The sequence below is a fragment of the Plasmodium coatneyi genome, chromosome 11 (genome assembly GCF_001680005.1).
Source record: "Plasmodium coatneyi strain Hackeri chromosome 11, complete sequence".
NCBI classification, from domain to species: domain Eukaryota; phylum Apicomplexa; class Aconoidasida; order Haemosporida; family Plasmodiidae; genus Plasmodium; species Plasmodium coatneyi.
In genome coordinates this window covers 1386446-1408126 of record NC_033566.1, presented here as the reverse complement: position 1 = coordinate 1408126, position 21681 = coordinate 1386446, and the positions used below count along the sequence as shown (strand labels likewise).

The window sequence follows — 21681 nt, the reverse complement described above, 5'->3', positions numbered from 1 at the left end:
GAAGGAAGTGGAAAATACTGATTTCCTGATTATGCAAACCAATTGGGGGAAACACAAAAAGGAAAAATCACCCAGTAGCGCATATGGGTTGATTTCTCGTTCGGTAAGGAAGGCCTTTCCGCTAACTGTCCGAAGCAACCTTCACTATTCTGTGCATCAGAATGGCTAACCATGTTCCGTTGCTTCACCCGAGTAGAGAAAAAAGAATCGCTCCGTAGCTTTACACAAGTATAATAATATACAAAAAAAAAGTGTACAATCATGTAACACGGGTGATAGTTTTAAAAACGCAGCTAATTCCTACTTTCCTCCGATGGTCCACTCATTTGCGATTATTTATTTTTTCACCACGCTGTATATGAGTCCGCATCGGCTGGATTAACTCTTTCTCACTCTTGGCCACCCCTTTTTTGGACATTCTTCTAAGTATAGAAGATGCATGCACATGAATAAGAGAGTTGATGAGGGCAAAAGTGGAAGGTGTTTAATTGACATTCCACACCTACGTCTTCATACACGGAAAAATGCATTAAAAGGGTTCCAACAAATTTTGGGGCCTATCCCCACGGTGACACCTTTTTCGAATAGGGACAAATGGGAAATAAAAAAATCTCTTATTTGGAGGGAAAGAAAAAATGATCGTTGCAGGTACCCGCCCAATGCTCACTTCATTTTTGTGCACTTGTTCAAGGCGAACGAAACCGAACGGTTCCATCTCCTTATGCGTATCTCAGTTGGTACGTACGTTCATTTGGGTAACTCCGTTTAGTCGTGCGTATTAGAGATTTATGTCAGATGCAGAATCCTCTGTGAAGTCACCTGACTTCATTTTTAACGACCATTGCTAGCGCGTCGCACTTTACCAAAGGGGCTCTTCTCAACCTTGCACGAAGATCAACAGAAAGTAGCATTTTTTTTTTTCCCCATATTTTGAAGGTAGCAAAAATGGGGCTACGCCAATTAATCGCTCGTTTCTATGCAGCTTAATTATATGTGAAGGAGAAAGGTAGAGGTAGCCCCTGCTAGCTTCCTCCTCCCCGCAACCGCGTATGCATGTGCAGGTTATAGATGGGTGACTGTGTACCTACCTATCTGCGTACGTCCGTATGCATGACGCGCTCGACAAGCTACCATAGGGCCATTTTTGAAGTGTCCCAACCATGAAGGGGTTCAGCGTGAGCAGTTTGTTCGCGCCCAGTAAGGGGGACGGCCAAGCTGGGGAGAGCGTCCAAGATGGGGAAAGTAACAAAGCAGTGGAAAGTGCCCAAACTGGGGAAAGCCCCCAATGTGGGGAACCCAACCAAACGGAGGGAGGTGAGGCACCCCCCGCGGAGGAGAAAAAATCGAAACAATTTGAAGACATCAATAAAATCGCGTTTTACGAAGCCGTACTAAAACAACTCAGGGACGACGACCTAACAGATTCGTTCGAAGCCCTGAAGAAGGAAATAAATTTGGAGCAAAGCAAAACGGTGAAGGAAAATTACCTGTTCAAGTTATACACGAAGAGCTTGTATAAGGGGGCGCCTGAGCTGGAAGGGGACATGGAGGAAGAGGATGGACAAAAAGACGACCAACGTGACGACCAACAGAATGACCAAATTGCAAAGTTGAAGACATACGGGATGTTCCTAAAAAATGCACAGCTCCGTAGTAACTATGAGACTGTCCTAAATTTAGATGCATTAAAAAAGGAAAAGGGAGGAAGGATAGCATACTCCTATGATATCACCGACCGGGTGGAATTAATTCACCAACATAAAGTCACCTGCTGCACGACGAACAGCACAAGAAATATGCTCTGCTCTGGTGGAGCGGATCACGTTATTAAAATTTGTAAAATATATGAAAATGTGAAAAAGAGAAAAATACACACCATTGATAATAAACACATGGGCAAAATTAACTGCCTGAAATTCCACCCCGTAAAAAATCTTTTATTCTCAGCTAGCGATGATTGCACTATTCAAATTATCGATGTGAATAAATTATTAAAAAAGAAGAAACAACCATTTAGGTACCGAAGAAATGTAAGGGAAAAAATAAATGACCTCTCCAGTCAAAATGTAGTCATACAAGATAAGAACGCCTTCGTAAATCTGTATGTCCACCCCTGTGGAGATTTTTTATATGCCTGTAATAGAAATGAAAATGTTGTTAAGCTCTTCGATTTGGAGACCCTATCCTGCTTCACTTCCTATGAAAAAAAAGAGCAACATCATAGTGCCACTATAAACTGCATCAGTGGGACGTCAGATGGAAGTCTCTACTGCTCTGTGTCTAAGGATGGGCATATAAAAATATGGGATGGACATGAGTCCAAATTAGTACACACAAAATTTAATGCCCATAATGGCTATTCTGTGGAATCTGTTACCTTCAGCAAAAGTAATTATTATGTGCTTACTTCTGGACTTGATGGACAGACCAAAATTTGGGACATTCGAAATTTTCAATCCCCGTTCACCTTCGGGAATGGGATCCTAACATGCACTTCCAACAGAAGCATCTTCATGAATGATGAGCATTTTATTGCAAATGTAATTCAAACCAATGACCACTTCACGTCCAAGTTTTTCATTTACAATGCGTATTTTGGAAACCTCGAATGTAATTTACAGAATATACACAGCGATCAGATTTCTGACATCGTCAACGCGAGGGATGGGCTGAATGTGCACACGGCGGGCCACGACTACGTGTGCAAGACGGTGAGGATTGACCAGCGCCCCACACAGGACGGGGGGTGACAAGTAACAAATCGATTCTACACATCTACACAGCACACTAACGTAACCGTTCCCTACCAATGGGGGTATTTTTTTGTAAAACTGCGGCACAAAATGGGGCCCTTCTGCGGAGGGCGAATCACACATCGTGCGTACTCCGTTCGGCGTCTGCTTCGAGCAGAGTAACATGCACTATCTGTATAAACTCATAGATCCATTTTGGCTCCTATCACTGAACATATGTTCCGCATTTTAAAGCGGCACATCCATTTTTTTTTTTTTTTTTTTTTTTATCCATCGCGCGACGAACAAAATAGACGCACTGATATTCTACTGCGTAGGGTTCGCAAAATTTGCACAAAGAATAGTGGATGACCCCCCCCATGCCCATTGAGGGAGAAATAAAATTTGTTCCGATGCCAAGTGGGTGATCCGAATAGCTGAGCCCATCCATGTGCGCAAATGTAAGGAAAAGAAAATTGCATAAGCGGCTTGGAATTTATATGATGCATTATGAAGCGCCCACGGGGGGAAAGCCTGCTCGTGCAATTGGGGAATTGCTCCACCCCAGGCACGACCAGCAGTAGCGATAGGAGCGACGAGTACAGCGACGATTGCAGTGGCGAGTGCAGCAACAAATGGAATAAGCGTACTAGCAACCACGGAGAACGGAACCCCCCCGTGGCACCACTGCATGACGAGGCCGAGCACACCATGGTGAGGAAGTACCTCAAAGGGATGAAAAAAAATAAAGAGAAAAATCAATTTTACCACTTTAAAAAATACCTAGCAGAAAGTAACGTCTTTTTTGTATTCGTCCACTTGTTTGTGAAGCTGATACGGAACAGGGACACAGTGGAAAACCCCTACGACTACGTCATGAAGTACTTCGGACAGAGAAGACACCCCTCAGTGGATGACGCTCTTCGGAGAAATTTAATCAAAGAAAATAAAAAATATAAAACAGAAAATGAGCAGCTTGTCGGAAAAATAAACGAGCTGCTTGTCCAGGTGGAAGACCTTCGAAAAAGGGACACCTGCAATTTTATTGCAAACTGGTTTTTCAAAAAGGGTGATGAGCGGTGTAGCTCGTCTGATCTGTTTGGGAAGGATTTCATAGGAAGTTATCATAATGGGGAAGATGACCCAAGTGGATACACCACCCGGAACAACCCGAACGGGATGCATGCTGAGCAGGACTACAGGGAACCCCCCCACTTTGTATTCACTAGAGACACATTTTACCTCTTCCTAAGCTTCCTGGACGATTCCACCAGAATGCAACTTCGTGAGGTATTAACGGGGGGGCCCACCCATGAGGGGAGATCTGCCCTGTGCGAGGGGATACACAAGGGATTGTCTGTGTTTGTAAATAACTACTTATCTTTGGAGAAGCTGGGCGAGACGGGGGTTCACAAATCGAACAGGGGGAAGCACCGCAGCGCGGGAATTGACCCCACATTCAGTTATCAATCTTCCAACAGTGCACATTCAAAGTGACATCTGCATCGTTTAGCTACCCTGCTGCTAGGCCGACTTAACCGACTGAGCGCATAGAAGAATAGTAGTAAACAGGGTGATGTAAAATTTATTCTTGGAGAAAAAGTGGAAAATGGTATCCACGATCGAATTGGACAAGTGCTTCATTTTAATAACGTTGACTGGCGAAAAGGGTCCACAAATACGGTTCCCAAAAATTCGATGAGTACTCTGTGGGAGAGTGAATCTGGATCTGTCCACCACAATCAGCTCATGATCAGTATTTAAAAATTTATATTTTATATATAAGTACATTTCTGTGCTTTGTAAAATATCGGCGTATGCTGCGTCTTCCCTACAGGGTATTTTAATCAACGGCTTGGGAACGTCACAAAAATGGGCAAAGGAAAATTCATCATTAAATAGGAAGGAGCTGTTTTCAATACGAGATTGCAAAATGACTGTCAGGTCGAGAAAGGGACCTTCTAAATCATTCTCTGTTATGACCTCCATATTTAGGGAGTTATTTATATGCTCTTCCTTTAACGTTAAATTTCCAAATAAAGCCTTCTCTATGATTAGTCCGTTTTTTTTTTCCTCTTCTTTGAGTTTTTCCAAATAGATACTTTTTACTTCATTCATTTTATTTGTGTATATGACTTCTGCTTCGCTTTCCAACTGTTTCCTACATTCCTCGATGGTGGATTCATGAATGTATCCATTTAGCACATCGTAGTAGAATTTTTCAAATTTGTCCGTCAACATTTGGTAGGCCTTCTGAATGCAGTAATAACACTCTTCATGTTCGAGGGACATTTTCCTGTGGACACTGAACAGCTTGGACAGTTGGAGGTAACTCCTCCTTATCGTTTTTCCATCTGCGTTGCTACTGACGCTGAGGATATCGTAGTACATTGGCTTCACGCTGTACTGGCTAATTCGCTTGATCTTATCCACGTAGTTCCGGAGGAGATACTTTTTATTTTCATTATTCATGGAGGCGATATTCCAAAGGATGTTGTTCCCATACGCCTCGGTTCCTTCTCTGCTATCACTTCGACTCCTTGTGGACTCTTCTTTGCTGGTGCTTAGCCCTCCCACCGTTTCCACCTCACCGCCACCTATTTGGTCCTCCCATGTTACCACCTCCATGCTGGCGCGGTGAAGAGGCTAAAGAGGGCCTCCCCAATATAGAAGTGTGAGAATGTACAAGGTGGCACCTTCAAATGGGTCCACGAAACAAAAAAAAATTTTTAAAAAAAAAAGTAAGGGCGAACCAACGCAGAGCAAATTCAATTGCTGAAACACCATGGGCATTTTCCCCCATTTCGCTATCACCCTAGACCATTTGCAAAAATATCACTCGTGGTGAAGAAGTCCCAGCTCAACGAACCCAACGAATCAGTGTCCTCTGTATTTTCCCTGCTACACACAAAGCGGTACAGCAAACCTGCGAAGAGCTTAACTGGGCAATTTTCCCCTTTCCCATCCCCATATTACGCACCCTACGGCGAAGTGAAACACTTCCACCAAGGATAACCGATGTGTCAGCACCGCTTTCTTAACATCCACCTGTTAATCTTACCCGATGTGTCCGTAACCCCCTGCATGTGTTCCCCTTTTAAAAATTCTCCGTGAGCGAAGTGCTTTGTATTTTTTTTTTTTTTTTTTTTTGGCTTGGCCCGTACGACATGGTGCAACTTAGAGGAAAGAAAATCCCGGGCGATTTTATTATCACGCCCGCTTGTCACACATAAATGAACGTTATTGTGTGAATACCCCGTTCGTGCTACATCACAAGTAAGGGGGTGGAATAAAAACTGATGTCGAGGGGCACAATTATCATTTTGCATACGCCCATGAACGAGAACAAGAGGATGTGTCCCCAATAGGCCATCCTCGCTGCAGGGAAATTCGGTCAAAATGGAACAAAAGATTTGGAGTACCCCTCTGGAAACAACCTTTTCAAGGCCTACGACGAAACAAGGAGTGGGAGATTACCCCACTTTGTGCGCATGGTTTCGAGAAATAATTTCTATCTATGGGCAAAAAAATGATGTTATAAATACTTGGGCTAGTGGTGTAGTGGTATCACGTTCGCTTCGCATGCGAAAGCTCCCGGGTTCGATTCCCGGCTGGTCCATTTTACGTATGACCAATGAAGCCAAAACTTAGCAACCCATCAGATATTGAAACTTGAAACTTTTGAACGTGTTTTATAAGCAGATGTAAAAAAATACATGGAAAACAATTAAAGCGGCATAATAATACATGTAAAAAAAGCATTTTAAAAAATGCGAAAATTATATTTATGCATATATTTATATATAATATATATACTTATACGGCAATTTATATACGTACTTATGCGTATTATTGGTAAAAGATATTTTCTTTATACAATTGGAAAATATGTTAACCTATCATAATTTTCCATGTTTTTTACCGGGACGATTATCATGTATTCTGGTGAATTAGGGTATAACCCCCTTTAGCGGGCTTATTTTTAACCCAGAAGAAACACCATATTTTAAGAAGGGTTGATTTTAAAGGCATAGGCGGGCGTACTTATATCCCAATGGAAAAATGCTTCAAGTGGAGGGAGTGACTATCAATTAGCCTTCCTGCAGATGGACCATCCCACCCTTGCCCAAATCTCTACTTAATCGGAAGTAAAATTTAGGGAAGACTCATTCCTAACTGGATTCTTCTGTTCGTTTGGCGGAAACCTCCATTCGTAGTTCATCATAGGACAAGAAAAATCGGCCCCCTCTTTTCCAGGACAGTTAAGACATACCATATTACGTAGCCATTTTGCAGGGTCCTAAAATGGTACTAGTGGGATAGCATACCAGTGGCTCGCCCCAGATATAAATTGAAACCCCCCCTCTCTATTGAAAAAAGAGCTCTTATAAAAGGTACCTCCCTAAAATTGCCCAAATAACAGCGCAGAAACCTCCAGGCGGTTGCTCCTTTGTGCCCATTATAACAAAGGGTTAAAAGGAAGCCCCCAGTGAGTATCTTTCTTTTGTGTTCCTGAAAAGATTTCACAATTGATGTTTAAAAAAAATGTTAAGGAGCAACTGCCCTGTAGAAAGCTGTGCGCGCTTCTCTCAAGGCAGAGCCCATTCCCGTTAGCAACGCCGACACGTATAAAAAACATCCCATAGGTCGGTATAAAATACAATGGCTCCTCATTCGTTAAGAAAATATAAACACGTTCCTGCAAAATGGGGAAGTCACATCCACAAACTTTTTAAAAACGGAAATTGTGAAAAATAAAAAACATGCCTCCAAAATGTTTTCTTTTCTCTCTTCCTTCGAAAACCCATAAAAGAATTTTTATAAATATTTGACAGAAGCGGGATTCGAACCCACGCCTTATACAGACTACCGTCTGAAGGTAGCGCCTTAGACCACTCGGCCATTCTGTCGAACAGTTATTTTCGTCATTGAAGAAGCATATGTACCCAACTCAGTACAGTAAAATGCACAGTAAGCGGTGTACGCTGTATAGGTCTCTCGACAATGTAATCTGAACATTTCACTTCAGGGCCTATACTTTTGTATATATCTCAAAAAATAAAAACCATTGTGCGCGGTTTCCTCCATGGTCCGCAAGGAGGTACATTTAAGTTAATAATTCATTTTTTTTAAAAAAAAAGAGAAGCGATACAAAATTCCACTTACAAAAAACAGAATGCGGATAAGCTTATGAACCCAGAGTAGGAAATAAATGGACGTGTGCTACTACACTTGGCTGATGAAACAATTGCGGCGTAGAAAAACACAGCGTGGTTACAGTTGCAGGGGAAGGAGCAACCCGTTCAAGCTTCCAAAGGGGGAGGGGATTCTTACCTGACATGTGCACATAGAAAAGCATACATGTTGCAAGCGTGTTTGTATTTCCCCCTCCATTTTTACTCTCCCATAAGGCAAGCCATCCGAACAGTTACCAGCCAACTCTGATCCCATGAAGTAGTTACCCCACCAACGCTTCGGAAGAAAGGCGTACCGGGCGAAAGGTATGGACGTGCTGGAAGGCATATTGACTCGATTATATTACTCATATGGGTACATTTTTAAAGGCCCTAAGGAATGCCCCACCCCCAATTAACAACCCTCCAGCTAGGTTGTAACACATTCCGTAAAAAGGGGGAGAAGCTACCCTCCGTGGCCTACCTCCTTATATTAACTCTAACCCATGAGCGAAAAGCCATCCCTAAAGTGGCGCTCAGAAAGAGGCGACGAGCCCCCTTGAAAAGAGGATGACTACTTAGCATGAACAAGTAAAGGAACACATCCACGTGCACACTTGTTCGATGCAATGTGATTAAGGAGGAAAACAGCCCAATGATGCATCTGCCCAATTTCAAGCAAACGTAAGAGGTGCCTTTTTTTTATCCAAGTAGGAAAGAGGCTTACCTGAACGAATTTTCACACTCATGGTGATCTCCTCACAGGAAAGAATCATAATGCCCGGTTGAACAAGGAAAGTCTTAAAATCTTCAAACAAAAGTGATGTGATCAGCCTTCCATCTGAACGAACCTTTTTTTTTTTTTTTTTTTTTTTTTTTTGCAAAAGAATCGAAACTATTGTATGGCAAGGAAAACGAGAGAAAGTACACCTCTGCAGATGATTGCTCTTTTACGTAATTGACAACAGTGCATGTCACTTAAACGTATGAGTAACCCCCCCCTGGAGATGCCGTGAAAATGCCACCGCGAAATGACTAACATCGGATGCAGCCGCGTTTACTCTTGCTAGTCGCATCGACCATTGGTAATGGCAAGACGGGCAGGGGGAGGAAGCGAAGGGGGCACAACCGCCGCCACAGAAGAGGAAGTGATAGTCGCCGCAAGAGTTTCCGAATTGCCCTGTTGCACATCTACGTGCTGGTGCTCTCCCTAATTTTGTTGATTCAAAATGGGGGCTCCGTTCAGGCGTACCGGGTGACCCTTCGCGGAGACCACTTGGGCTCTCTTCCCAATGCGGGGGCCAAAAGGAACAGAAGGTTCTCCTCCAGGCGCTACGCCAAAGGGGGGAGCAGCACAATTGGTAGTGGCAGTGCAAAGGGTGATAACACCATACTCCCAAGTGAAGAACACCACCCCACAGGTAGAAGCACATCGAACAGTTACTTCAACTCCCTCTGCTCCAGCAGTGTGCTAAACAAGAGCGTGGACGAAAATGTAAATTTCGAGGATGGGGTGGTGAGTTTCTTCACACTGAACCCAAATCCGAACATTGGCTTTTTGGTTGGCAGGATAAAGCGGCGGAGTGCAACGGATGTGCTTGGCAGTGACGCAACAGAAGAGACAGGTACGACAGAGGAGACAAACGAACCGGCGACCCCTCACCAAAAAAGGACAAAAAAAATTCGCCTCAAACTGAAGAGAGGGTACATGAACGAAGTGTACGACAGGGAGAAAAAAAGGCTGAATGAAGCACTACTTTCCTTCGAGGACAAAAGCATATTCAGAACGTCCAAAAAAAAAATAAAAGAAAACATACTTCTCCTAAATGGACAAACCGTAAACATAGAGGTGATAAAACAATACTTGTTTCATAAGTTAAGATTAGAGTATTATGAGAGCATAAGGGACCAGAAGAAAATCCTGACCTTGGATCTATGGTCCAAGGAAATTAATGTATCCGTTGAAAATTTAAAAAAGCTCATTGTTTATATTTACAAAATGAAGACGCTGGTGCAGAAGGAAGATGAAGAATTGCTGATCAAGACATACTTTTACAACAAGACGAATATGTTTAGTTTGTTCAGGAACGGTGCTGCAGGAGGAGGGGATGTGGTGGCCCCGTTTGACTTTTCCGTGCCGGACGTGGGCTCCTCGGCTGGCGATGAAGCGAAAGGGAGCGAACCTGATCCGAAAGGAGGACCTGCCAAGGGGGAGCGACTTTCCGCTGCTCCCATCCCCCCCAAACGGGACATCTTCACCGACTACTTCGACAACAACGAAGTGGTCCTCTACAACGACTGCGAAAATTTAATAAACTCAGAAGTGCAGAAATTCATCGAGTGCATTAAGGACATTGTCTTTTTTGAGAATTCCATTTACATGTTGGAAAAGTTGGAGAATAGACCGCCCCTCCTGGAGGAAGTAGCCTTTGCCTACAACTACGACAAGGACATTTTCATAGAAAAGTTAGAGGTTAAAATAAAGTTATCCCAAAAATTGCTAATATATTTCATCCCCCTGATTAATAATATTATACGGAAAGCTGAATCCAATTTTAGCAGTAACTTAAGTGAAGACGACTTCTTACTCGTCAGCTTAGATGCTGTGAAAAACGGGTTCAGAAGATATGACGTGGAAAAATTAGGAATAAAAAATCTCACAAAGTATGTCTACATCTGGGCAAAAAACAGCACCTACAATTACTATCAGAAGCACAAGTCCTTCGTGTCCGTTTCACCACATACTTACAAAGATTATAATAAGGTAAAAAAATTTGAAGAAAGTTTTGAAGAAAAACATGAAAGAAAACCGAGTATCAAAGAAATAGCAGATGGATTGGGTATGACCATGGAACGGGTTCAGAAGGCTCTCTCCTCAGCTGTAAACGTCATAGATGCTGAAAAGCCAATCGTCTACCAAAATAATAATTCGGCCCACCCAGAAAAGAATACCTACACAGATTTAATTGTCAACGCAGATGATATCCATAGCATGAACGAAGTGGTGTACAACGACCTGGTCATAAAGGGACTACGAAAGTTTATCTGCAAGTCGCTAAAAAAAAAAATCAATAAGCTAATTATTTTTATGAAGTTTGGGCTTTTCTTGAGGAAAAAAATTTTCACGGATGATGAAATTTGCCACACGCTACAGATTACGAAAAATAAATTACAAAAGCATTTTCAGCTCTCCATAAATGAGATAAAAAAATATATTACGAAGATTAAGAAGAATAAGTCCGAGGCCGATCCTAATATGGACTTTTCCTCGTACATCAACTTTTCTCAGTACGACTTTTTGGGGAACGACTTTTCCCAAATTTTGATATAACGTACTTGGTGCATGTGTATGTATGCGGGGTGACCATCCCGGAGGGGGTGACCAACCTCTTTGTCGAAGCTCCCCCCCCGTTGCGCCTCCTTTGGGAGGGTCGCATTACTTTCTTTTTCTTTTTTTTTCGTAAGGAAAGGGTCCTTAGTTATACCTTTGTGTCTAACATTTGGCGTTACTATTTGCAAATTTTTTTTTCGACCTTTTTTTGCCAACTACAGTTAGTTTTGCATTATGTTCTTGTTTTTGTCTTCTCCCCGTAAAATTTAAGAGCTTTTCCACTTTTTGGCGAAACATTGCGCCTGAAATGTGGTAGGGGTATACGGTACATGCCAGCATATTGACGCAAGGATGGTCACGCCGCCTTGTACTTAAAGTGAACCATCGCACCCCCCTTCTTGTGGGACATTTGTACCCCCTCAACGATCCTCGAGTAAAAGCAGTTGTTGTTAACCGTGACGTCAATGAGGGACTCGTCCAAGTTTACATTTTCGTATACGTCCTTTCCACAAGAATGGAACCTCCGTCCTGGCAAACATTTCAGAACGTCCATATTTTTATCAAGGAATAGCTCATCGTCGTTGGTGTTTAAGTTCACTTCTGTGTAGTGCTCTTCCGAAGACTCCACCTCATCGGAGCATTCTTTCTTCACAACATCGGTCATGGCGCCAAGAGAAGATTCCTCTTGGGAAGACCCCTTTAGGTTGGATGATTCCCATTCCTCGTCGGAAGAAAATTCTAAAATGTCAATATCTGAGTCGATGGATTCACTGGAACCCTTGCAGGAACCCTTCAAGTCGTACTCGTTAAAATGCTTCACCTGGTTGTCCTTCCCATCCGTTTTTATCAAATACTGACTAATGAACACATCGTTTGAATTTTGGCTAGCTGAAATGCGACCCGACTTTTCATACACTTTGGCATTGTTCAGGTTAAAAACTTGCACTGACCAATTGGATAGCGTTTTTTTTAAGCACAAGGAACCGTGAACCCCAACGAAAGTAATTTTTGTTAAGAATTCTTCATTTCGGTTATTCATTAGGAGGTAGTTTCCGTGTACGTTCATTTCATCTGGCAATGTCTTATGGTGTTGGAAGGTTAGTATTCCTGAGAGGGAGACGTAGTCTGTGTTTAGGTGGGTATTATCTTTCCTTTCCCCGGGTATGTCCGAAGGGGCATCTTCCAGAACATGTTCACCATTCGTCTGCTTCGTCACCCCTTTTGTCGACGCTTCCCCTCCCTTGCGCCTCAAAAAGTTGGCCGTCAATCCCGTCACGTTCAGGTTCAAGATAACCTGCAGGGCATTCAAAATAATGCACAGATCTTCCGTCAAAATGTTCGCACTGGGGATGGAGCTATTTTGCTGGTTGTACAAATTCATACTGTAATGAGTAACCGTTACGGATATGACGTTCCTTATATGGTTCAATGCATCTCTCGCTTCGTACAGACTTTCATCATGGACGTAGTTGTTGTTTACCCAACTGACTTTTTCAGAAACTTGTTTATACTTTGAAATCACCTCCATGGAGCGCTTACTACAGTCAGACAAAGTACCATAGGTGAAGAGGTGCTTCGAATGGTCCACCATCAATTCTGTCACGTCTGCCTTTATTGCCCACGGGGCGTCAATAACACAGAACTGGAAGTTGTACTTGGATAGGCAGTCACGCAGGTTTACCTTCAAATGGGCTACATTCTGGTAGGATCGGTTTTGCTCCTCCGGTTGGTTATCCCCAGGGAGCGTTACGTCTGCTTTTTCTTCACCATTCAATCGGATGGTGTCCACCTCCTCCATGGAGATCACCTCATTCGCCCGGTAAACCCTGACGACCTTAACCTCGGAGAGGTCCATGTTGCGGGTGCTTTTCTCATAGGATGCACTTTTGTACTTGCTGTTCATAAAGTGTAGAACTGCTTCCTCCTCCTTGGCGAGCAAAAAAATGAACTTGAGTTTTATTCGATTTTCGAAGGAGAGGTAGTACAGGCCGTCATTCTGCACGAAGTGATTGACCCCCACGATGGCGTAGGTAATTGGGTTCAGGCAAAATTGGATGTTGTACAGGAGGTCGTGTGCGTGATTCAGGTTGTTCGGGGTGCGTCCTCCCTGTGGGTGGTGTCCCGTTTCCCCTGCCTCCCCGGAAGGAATCCCCCTTCGAGCCTCCCTGTTAGACAACTTAATAGCGCACCTAATAAATTTAATCGATTTGTGATAATTCCGGAGAACCTTATAACATGACGCAATGTTAATGTAGGTGGAGGAGTGTCTACTCTGCTTAAAATTGCGCAGACTCTGTTTCATATAATATATGGCCTTCTCAAATTCACCAAATTTCATACACACATGACCACACACATCGGCAATATCTTCATCGGTCTTCAAGGAGTAATAATTATCATAGCATTCTTTTATATCCAGGAGGATGTCCTTCTCTGTCCTTCCATTGATGTTCGGATAGTTGATCAAACTGGTGAACACATTTCTTATGTTGTAAAAAACGTCCGAATCGTGATTCGAATACCTCAATAGGGAGATCAACTCTTTTATGCTCACATTAGCGGGATTATTGTTGATATTGTGTATGACTGCTTTTTGCCAGTTTATTAGGACGTCGGGTGGAAACTGCTCCATGTTGTCGAAGAAGGATGAGATGGTTCCCCCGAATTTTATTGACATGCTATTTAAATTTTTTAAGTTTATTTTTTTCATCTTTTTGTACACACTTTGGTCGTTAGGGGGGAAGCGGCCCGATAGGCGGCTGCTTAAATCCGTTCTGCCCAATCCCGTTGTTCCCTTCAACCTACAGACGGACGACGCCGTACTAAGTTGGTTCTGGTACCTCCTCTTCAAATGCCCATCCTTAGAGCTCTTCTTAAAATAGTCAATAATATTAAACTGATTATTTCCCCCTCGCTTATCCATTCTCAGGCGGTCAGTTAATGTGGAGTAGGTCATGTTGGATTCATCGCCGAGGCTATTTCTGCCAGATAGGAAGACTCCTTCTTCCACCTCCGATTCGTAGTCACCCCCCTCATAATGGTTCTTATGCATCAAAAGCGTGACGATCTGAAATGTGTCCGAGTAGGGGGTATGTATGTAATGGCCACCCCTGGATAAGAAGTACAGACAAATGGCGTTCAAGTTCACCATAAAGGACAAACTGCCATGCACTACAATATGTGGATCTCTATGTCCCTTAAATTCTTCATACGATTGATAACCCTTATCACCAATAAGGCATAGTAATTTGTTTCCACTCAACTTTAGTATCCTGTCAAATAGGATGAATGCTCCCACTGGAAGGACAAAAGACAATGGTTGATTGAAATAGGAGTACAATTTCAGAACAGTGTAAATTTCTTTATATTTTCTTAAATAATCCGACGGCTTGTCCGTTTTTTCCTTCTTAATTTCTTCATCGATATTGACTTTTTCCCAATCCCACGTGACCGACATGCGTAACATAATATCTGCATTGGTCTTGTCTTCCTCTACATTGGGGGAGTACACAGAAAGCAACGCCCTCCTGAAGTCATCCTCTCCATTAACAATCCACGCATCGGTGAGAAGCGAATCCAACACGTAATTGCAAATTAGCACTATGGGGGTATTTTCAGGAATGTAACTTTTAGAAACCTGTAGAAAAATTTTCTCCTCCGTTTCATTTCCATCAAAGTAGGCAAAATCGAGCATAGAAAAGTTGGCATAATTTCTTACCCTTTCGTCTGAATAATCCGTATCATCATACGATGAGGAGTAGCTCGATGTATTTGTCGACGAATCGTAATTTATTTCTTCATTTTTTTCAAACTCCGAATCATAGTAAGAGTTGTTCTTACTTGTGAATGTTCTGTCACAACTGTCCCTCGTGTTGATAAACCGCTTCAATCTCCCATTGTTCATGCAGTACGTAATGTTGTCCTTTGCGATGTCTGTAAATACATACACAAATGGCCTGTCCGGAAGGTTCATGCTTTTGAAATATTTCTGATATTTGCTTAATGCCCTTAAAATGAGGTACGTAAATTTTCCATGACCTGCTCCTATTTCTAATATGTATATGGGTACATTCCTATCACACTCGCTACTGTTGAACCAGTCCTTCATGTAATTAACTATCACCCTTGCGTAGTCCTTGGCGATTTTGCTGTTACTCGTCACAAAGGAAGGTACAACATTTTCCTTCCACGCATTGATGGCCGCCCTCCGGTAGTAGTTCTGTAGCAGGTCCCATATGACGCTGTCACACAAAGGCTCCTTGCTCGCCACGCAGAATTTGCTCTCCGGGTTCTTCTCGATGATCACTTCACCGCCCATCATGGTGCAGAGCAAGCCAAACAGCAGGTGAAGCGGTAAGCAACGCGGCAACCACGCAGGGGGTAGGGGAACTTCAAGTGTCACCTGGAGAAAACGCAACGCTGTGTGTCCAGTTCGACGTAACACATGTACACGAGAATAAACGAGGCATAACCAAAGTTTCGTTTCCCCCTTTTTTTTTTTTTTTTTTTATTATCTTCGTTCTTTGTTCGAAATTGCCAAACACATAATAGGGGAACTTCCTCCAGTAAGGGGCCTCCTCTTGGCACGTTAAACGCTGTCTAGGCGGGCCCCTGTTAGACGGAAAAGCACCAAATTGGCATCACCAGCAGGGAAAACTGTGCGCACACGTATGAAAAAGTTACAAAAATTGCGAAAAATTCAGCGATACTAAGCTATGTACATTTGCCAATTTTTTGCAAAACTGCAAATGAGCTCCAAACCGATCACAACTGCTCACAACACACCTGCACGTGTGGCAAACAATTACCGAGCATTTGCGCTATGGTGATGCAACTAGGTGAAAGTGCATACACACCTGAACAAAGGGAAACGCGCGTGCATAAAGAGGGAATACGCCAACCACCCGGATAAACCAATGTCGATGTACATACTGACGTGCATGCGGATGTGGCCGCACATGCATGCAACTCGTTGTAAGGCCACTCCCCCATCATCACGTTTTCTTTTCTTTTCTTTTTGTATATGCCCCTGCATGCAAATGCGCTTACCATCAGGGGGTGCACCATTTTACCCTTGCGCTGTACATACAGTGTAATTTTGAAAACGTTCAAACGGGAGTTTCCCCCCTTTTGTGCTTTCCAATAAAAAGGCCGAATGGGCGAATCCCCGGGGAGGGTACCCTGACAGGGTATACTTTTGCCCCTTTCGCATTTAAGGAAAAATTTTCTTTCCTGTTGAAGGTGCTTTCCTGCCGAGTGGTCCATACGGCAAAATGTGCAGCTAAGTGCAGATTTGTTCAGGCACGTGTACGTACACCCCTGCGGGCGAGCTTCCGGGGAACGCCACGTAACCCCAGCACACTTCCATCCGTTACTCAAATCATTAAGCAGACTCATCAAAAGGGCTAAAAGTTATTTCCACAAAACAAATTGTTCTACGTCTCACAGGAAGTCAACAAGAGGCGTTCGCAAATGAAAAGATCACAAAAGGGGGGAAATGGGAAAGGAGAAAGATGCAGGGTACCTTTACAATAAACACAGAGGACTCAAATGTACAGAACACACAAGACGAGCAAAATAAATAGCAAAAAAAGTAGCAAAAAAAAGTAACAAAATAAATAGTAAAACTAAAACCAATAACAACAACAACAACAGTAACATCATCAACGAAAAAAAAAAAAAAAAAAAAAAAAAAAAAGGCAAAAGGGTAAAAAAATAAAAAATTCCCATGGAGCATAATGCGCTAAACTGTTGTGGGAGTAACGAAACGTTGCATCCTTCAATGCCATGAAACCCACCGTCCTCGATAATTTACACAGGGTATACGAATGGGTGACGCACTTTATGTATGCACTTATTTTCCCCCGTCATTCAGCTCCTCATTTTTGTTCTTCCACTTTTGGCATATGGTGGTGCTACCACACATGGCTCTGCCTAAGTTAAGACTTACATTTAGGAGTATCTTAGGATTGTTAAAGTTGCTCACGGCGGCAACAATGGAGGTAGCCATCTTCTTCGGGTTCTCACTTTCGAAAATTCCGGAACCTACAAAGACGCCGTCCATACCTAGCTGCATGCACATGGCGGCATCTGCAGGGGTGGCAACTCCTCCAGCTGCAAAATTGACTACAGGTAATTTCTTTAACTTTCTTGTAAGTAGGAGAAGATCCAAAGGAGCACTAATCCTTTTGGCATAATTATAAACTTCGTTTTCACTTAACGCACAGAGGTAGTTAATTTCGTTCTGTACTGTCCTTATGTGTTTTATAGCTTGAATTATATTTCCTGTTCCTGCTTCTCCTTTGGTCCTTATCATAGAAGCTCCTTCTGAAATCCTTCGCAGAGCTTCTCCTAAATTGGTACATCCGCATACAAAAGGCGTCTTAAATTTGTGCTTATCGATGTGATTATTTTCATCAGCCATTGTTAATACTTCACTCTCGTCAATCATATCTATTTTAAGTTCTTCTAATATTTGAGCTTCCACAAAATGACCTATGCGTACTTTAGCCAATACATTAATAGAAACGTTTTTTTTTATTTCTTCCACTTTACTTGGATCAACACTTCTGGCTACACTTTCTTTGCTGCGAAGCTCCGAGGGTATGTTCTCCAGGACCATCACTCCAATTGCGCCAGCTTCTTCTGCTATTTTTGCCTGCTCTACATTCTTCACGTCCATTATTACTCCTCCCTTAAGCATTTCACACCACCCGTGTTTCAGCAGGATAGAATCGTTATCTTTGTGGTCTTCCATTCTTTTGGGGGGGTGCATTTGGAAGGGGGGAACGGAAAGGTAAAGGAATTTTTTCACTACGTGGACCTTTTTTTTGCACTAAGTGTAGGATTACCTCTATAGGTATGCCTATTCACAAACGTGAGGGCTGCTTCACGAAGCGTCAAAATGTCCTTCCGGTGATGTTTTGCAAGAGGACTTCTCTTTTTTATTCCCTTACGGCTTGATTCGTCAAAGGGGCAATGAAGAAGTAGCACTGTTCTCCTTGCAGCAATTATGAGAAGTGAATAACATCAATGTAATTTTTTTTTTTTTTAAATACAAATTGATCTCTGCATAAACATTCGTAATTGCTTCTTTAAGATAATTTTGGAGAATATTTTCAACATAACTGTGAGTGGAATTTTTTTTTTTTTTTCCAAGTGCATGCGATTTATGGAAACGACATGCGTTTTTGCAATTTCTACAATGTACTTTTCCCCCCCAACTGGTGCAGAGGTAGAAACTAGTGCAAAATAAATTTCCCCGAATGTAGCATGTTCGTTATCCCCCTATGCGTGAAAAGTGACGTGAAAATTGCTATTTCCTCCGTGCGCGTTTGTAGATCCGCGTATATTGGGCCCCTAAAAAATACACCATCGGGGCGCATAGCTCCTCCCGCAGCCAACCTTCACGATTTAAAAGCATGCGGGATAATATACATTATTATGGAGCGAATACCGCCATCGTGGGAAGTATGCGTATAGGGTGGCGTGCGCATGCGGTATGCTCTATATACCTGCTTCGTAACGGTTAAAGCGCATCAAAGGGCTATCTCGGCGCGCCACAAGAAATACATAATTTTTGCCGCCCTTCATATGATGAACCCCCATATTATATAGCCCGCTTCACCCAATTTTTTACTTTCAAAAAATGGAGCAAAAATATCAGCACGATTCTCCCCGTGGCTTAATTTCTTACGATAAATGGTTCCATTTTTTTCCGTGCAAAAGGGGGAGAATCAAAACGTATGTTTAAAGGATGCCGCCATGCATGCAGAAAAAAAAAAAAAAACAATTAAACGAAAGAACAAATAAACAAACAAACAAATAAATAGATAGATGGATAGATTAAATAAATTAGCCCCCCAACCGATAAAACAAAGATAGGCCATCCACTATCCCCCCCTGTAAGCGGATAAATCACCCTTTAATACGGAAGTGGAAAAAATAGAAAACGTTACTTGAGGTAGCCACTAACGCCTAGCACTGCTCACTTCTGTTCGTTCCCCAAGGCGACCACCAGGTTGTGAATTGGTAGGCGCCACTTTTTCCCAATTCATGCCAACCCTGCGGACGATGCAAATGAAGAACTAGCCAAAATGAAGAAAAGCTTTGCAAAACACAAGAACAAGTTGAAGAAGGAGAACAACGCAGGGTACTCCAATGGTGGTGGACTCCTGCTAAAGGATAAGAAAGGAAAAGCGCCACGGGGAGGGGGCCCCATGGGGAAGAGAAGCAAAGGGGTAAGCGACCATCCCAAAGGGAAGAAGCATCATCCCAGAGGGAACAGCGCAGACAAGGGGAAGAAAACCAAAAGGCAACCTTCCAAAGAAAGCGCTGAGAAAGGAATCCCCAAACTGAAGAATCACAAACGAAGGGACGATGAAAAGAGAAAAGAACTTCTAAACGAAAAGTGCAAAAAAATTATGAACGACGAAAATCTGTCCAAGTCCAAAAAAAAAAAGTTAATAAAGGAAAATAAAAAAAAGGTGATAGTAGAAAATTACGACTACTACAAAAAATTGAGAATCAAATTGAACGACTTGCTACAGACAAAGGATAAGGAAGAAAAGAAGAGACAAATAAATCTGCTCTGTGCTGAGCTAAAAAAGGTACAGCTAGCCAAATTTGCGCGCACCAATTTAGGCTACCACATTATCTCCTCCCTAGTAATCAATGGATCAGAGGAGGTACAAAAAAAGTTGTGGACAAATCTGTATGAACATATGAGCGACATCAGTACGTTCAATTTTGTGTCCATCGTCTTCCAGTGTTTTTACAAACACGCGAAAGGTGAACAGATAAGAAAGGACATTCACCAGTGGTTGCTAAAAAACCCAAAGACTTTTTTCACCAAATTTGCTTCCAGACTGTGGAACACTGTTTTTCAAAAAGTCAAAACAGACATGAGAACAAAAATTACAAACTATCTGATCATCCCGAATGGAAAGAGCCAAAATGAAAAGCTCGCCAACGGGATGAAAAATATAACCCTGGATATATTAAAAAAAGACACCAAAGAAATGTTCGAGACGTTTAATGAAGAAAATAAAATGCTAATGTGTAAGTACCTAATCGAGGTGGTAGAAATGCTGGTGGAGAAGGAGCTCCTCTACAATATCGTTTCTCATAATATCCTCCTAACAGCATCTAAAATTTTAAATGAGGAAGAGTTGGCCAATATCATGGAAACCATCCACCAAGGGTGTGAATACCTCCTCTCAACCAACCTAGGAAATCAAGCGCTAATATATCTCCTAGGTTACGCAACAAACAAACATAAAAAGAACCTAATAAAGGTACTAAAAAATGATATCTGCGACTTGTGTAAAAATAGTGTAAACTTTTTGCTAATCATTAGATTGCTGAAAATTACAGATGATACAAAATTGCTAAATGATTTTGTGGTAAAAAAAATTGCAAATAATTTTGAAGATATTTTTAATGACTACTATGGATTTTATGTCGTCATGGAATTCTTCTACGATTTGAATCAGTCTAATCAGGATAAGTTTTTATACGTGCAGTGGAAAGAGCTCGTTTACTCTAAAGCGCCCAAAAGTGTCAAGGATGCGGACAAGAGAAAAAGTGAAATTATACAACCAGTTATGGACCAATTGCAAACCATCTTCCAAGATATAAACAAATTAGCCCATTATATAAAAGACAAAAAATATTTAATTATCATTTGTGAATTTTTATCCCACTCGACAAATGAACAAGTGGTTAAAAGTGTTCTCAAAAATATAGTCAACCTTGTCGAACAAATTATCCTTGCGTGTAAAAATGAGGAGGAAGAGGTAAGTTCCACGTACAATTGCAAAAATGTGAACGATTTGATCTTAAAGATATTTACCAAGTGCGGAAACGGAACTACAACTCTGCCGGGGGTCCCCCTAGATGAGGACATCCCCTTTTATCAGTGCCTTTCCAATGTCCTCCTCCCCGATTTGGAAATCGTCATCAAATCTGAGTTAATAAAAACGGTTAACAATTTGTTTCGCTTCCTCAAAGACAATGACGCGGCCGAGTATGAGAGGGCTCTTACCATAGCCAGGCAGGCGGACAATGAGCAAATTTACCAGGACCTGAAAGACACGCTCCCCACGCTTACCCACTTTGACACCTACCTCGAGTTCGTTAAAGGTACCATGGAGTCACACCATGAGGATAGCGACTAGAATTTTATTTCCAATCCGTAAAGATGCTTGAACGTGCTAAATAAACGTTCCGCATATACAGTTAGAGGTGGAAAAAAAAAAAAATTCAAGTTTGCAATTTTTTGCCCTTCCCGCGTACGCTCTGTACACACCATGTCGAATCATAAAAAACTGTGTAATTTTGCCGGAAGCGAATTCCTCCCAAAGTAAACGTCGAACCGGTTAATGTGCCGTGATTATGGAAGAGGCCTCCCGCCCGTCCGACATACTTTTGCCGCACTTTCCTC

The 21681-nt window shown here is 42.3% G+C and overlaps 7 protein-coding genes and 2 non-coding genes across 9 annotated transcripts; 5 read left to right on the top strand and 4 right to left on the bottom strand.

Moving 5' to 3' along the window:
• Positions 1 to 1160: 1160 nt before the first annotated feature.
• On the top strand, positions 1161 to 2750 carry PCOAH_00034760 (Cleavage stimulation factor subunit 1-like protein; the record flags this gene model as incomplete). Its single annotated transcript, XM_020060267.1, has 1 exon — positions 1161 to 2750. One exon carries the CDS (start codon positions 1161 to 1163, stop codon positions 2748 to 2750), a length of 1590 nt encoding a protein of 529 aa, XP_019915698.1.
• Positions 2751 to 3242: 492 nt separating this feature from the next.
• PCOAH_00034750 (Uncharacterized protein) lies at positions 3243 to 4229 on the top strand (the record flags this gene model as incomplete). Its single annotated transcript, XM_020060266.1, has 1 exon — positions 3243 to 4229. The coding sequence occupies one exon, from the start codon at positions 3243 to 3245 to the stop codon at positions 4227 to 4229; it is 987 nt and encodes a 328-aa protein (XP_019915553.1).
• A 27-nt stretch (positions 4230 to 4256) lies between these two features.
• PCOAH_00034740 (Uncharacterized protein) lies at positions 4257 to 5360 on the bottom strand (the record flags this gene model as incomplete). The annotated part of the gene is made up of 1 exon (XM_020060265.1): positions 4257 to 5360. The coding sequence occupies one exon, from the start codon at positions 5358 to 5360 to the stop codon at positions 4257 to 4259; it is 1104 nt and encodes a 367-aa protein (XP_019915939.1).
• Positions 5361 to 6279: 919 nt separating this feature from the next.
• Positions 6280 to 6351, top strand: Ala_CGC (the record flags this gene model as incomplete). Its single annotated transcript has 1 exon — positions 6280 to 6351. It is a non-coding gene; the product is annotated as a tRNA-Ala (tRNA).
• A 1210-nt stretch (positions 6352 to 7561) lies between these two features.
• Leu_CAG lies at positions 7562 to 7642 on the bottom strand (the record flags this gene model as incomplete). Its single annotated transcript has 1 exon — positions 7562 to 7642. It is a non-coding gene; the product is annotated as a tRNA-Leu (tRNA).
• Positions 7643 to 8951: 1309 nt separating this feature from the next.
• On the top strand, positions 8952 to 11237 carry PCOAH_00034710 (Uncharacterized protein; the record flags this gene model as incomplete). The annotated part of the gene is made up of 1 exon (XM_020060264.1): positions 8952 to 11237. The coding sequence occupies one exon, from the start codon at positions 8952 to 8954 to the stop codon at positions 11235 to 11237; it is 2286 nt and encodes a 761-aa protein (XP_019915615.1).
• Positions 11238 to 11592: 355 nt separating this feature from the next.
• PCOAH_00034700 (Uncharacterized protein) lies at positions 11593 to 15558 on the bottom strand (the record flags this gene model as incomplete). The annotated part of the gene is made up of 1 exon (XM_020060263.1): positions 11593 to 15558. One exon carries the CDS (start codon positions 15556 to 15558, stop codon positions 11593 to 11595), a length of 3966 nt encoding a protein of 1321 aa, XP_019916003.1.
• A 1533-nt stretch (positions 15559 to 17091) lies between these two features.
• PCOAH_00034690 (Pyridoxine biosynthetic enzyme) lies at positions 17092 to 17994 on the bottom strand (the record flags this gene model as incomplete). The annotated part of the gene is made up of 1 exon (XM_020060262.1): positions 17092 to 17994. One exon carries the CDS (start codon positions 17992 to 17994, stop codon positions 17092 to 17094), a length of 903 nt encoding a protein of 300 aa, XP_019915837.1.
• A 1339-nt stretch (positions 17995 to 19333) lies between these two features.
• On the top strand, positions 19334 to 21415 carry PCOAH_00034680 (Uncharacterized protein; the record flags this gene model as incomplete). Its single annotated transcript, XM_020060261.1, has 1 exon — positions 19334 to 21415. One exon carries the CDS (start codon positions 19334 to 19336, stop codon positions 21413 to 21415), a length of 2082 nt encoding a protein of 693 aa, XP_019916010.1.
• Positions 21416 to 21681: the final 266 nt, after the last annotated feature.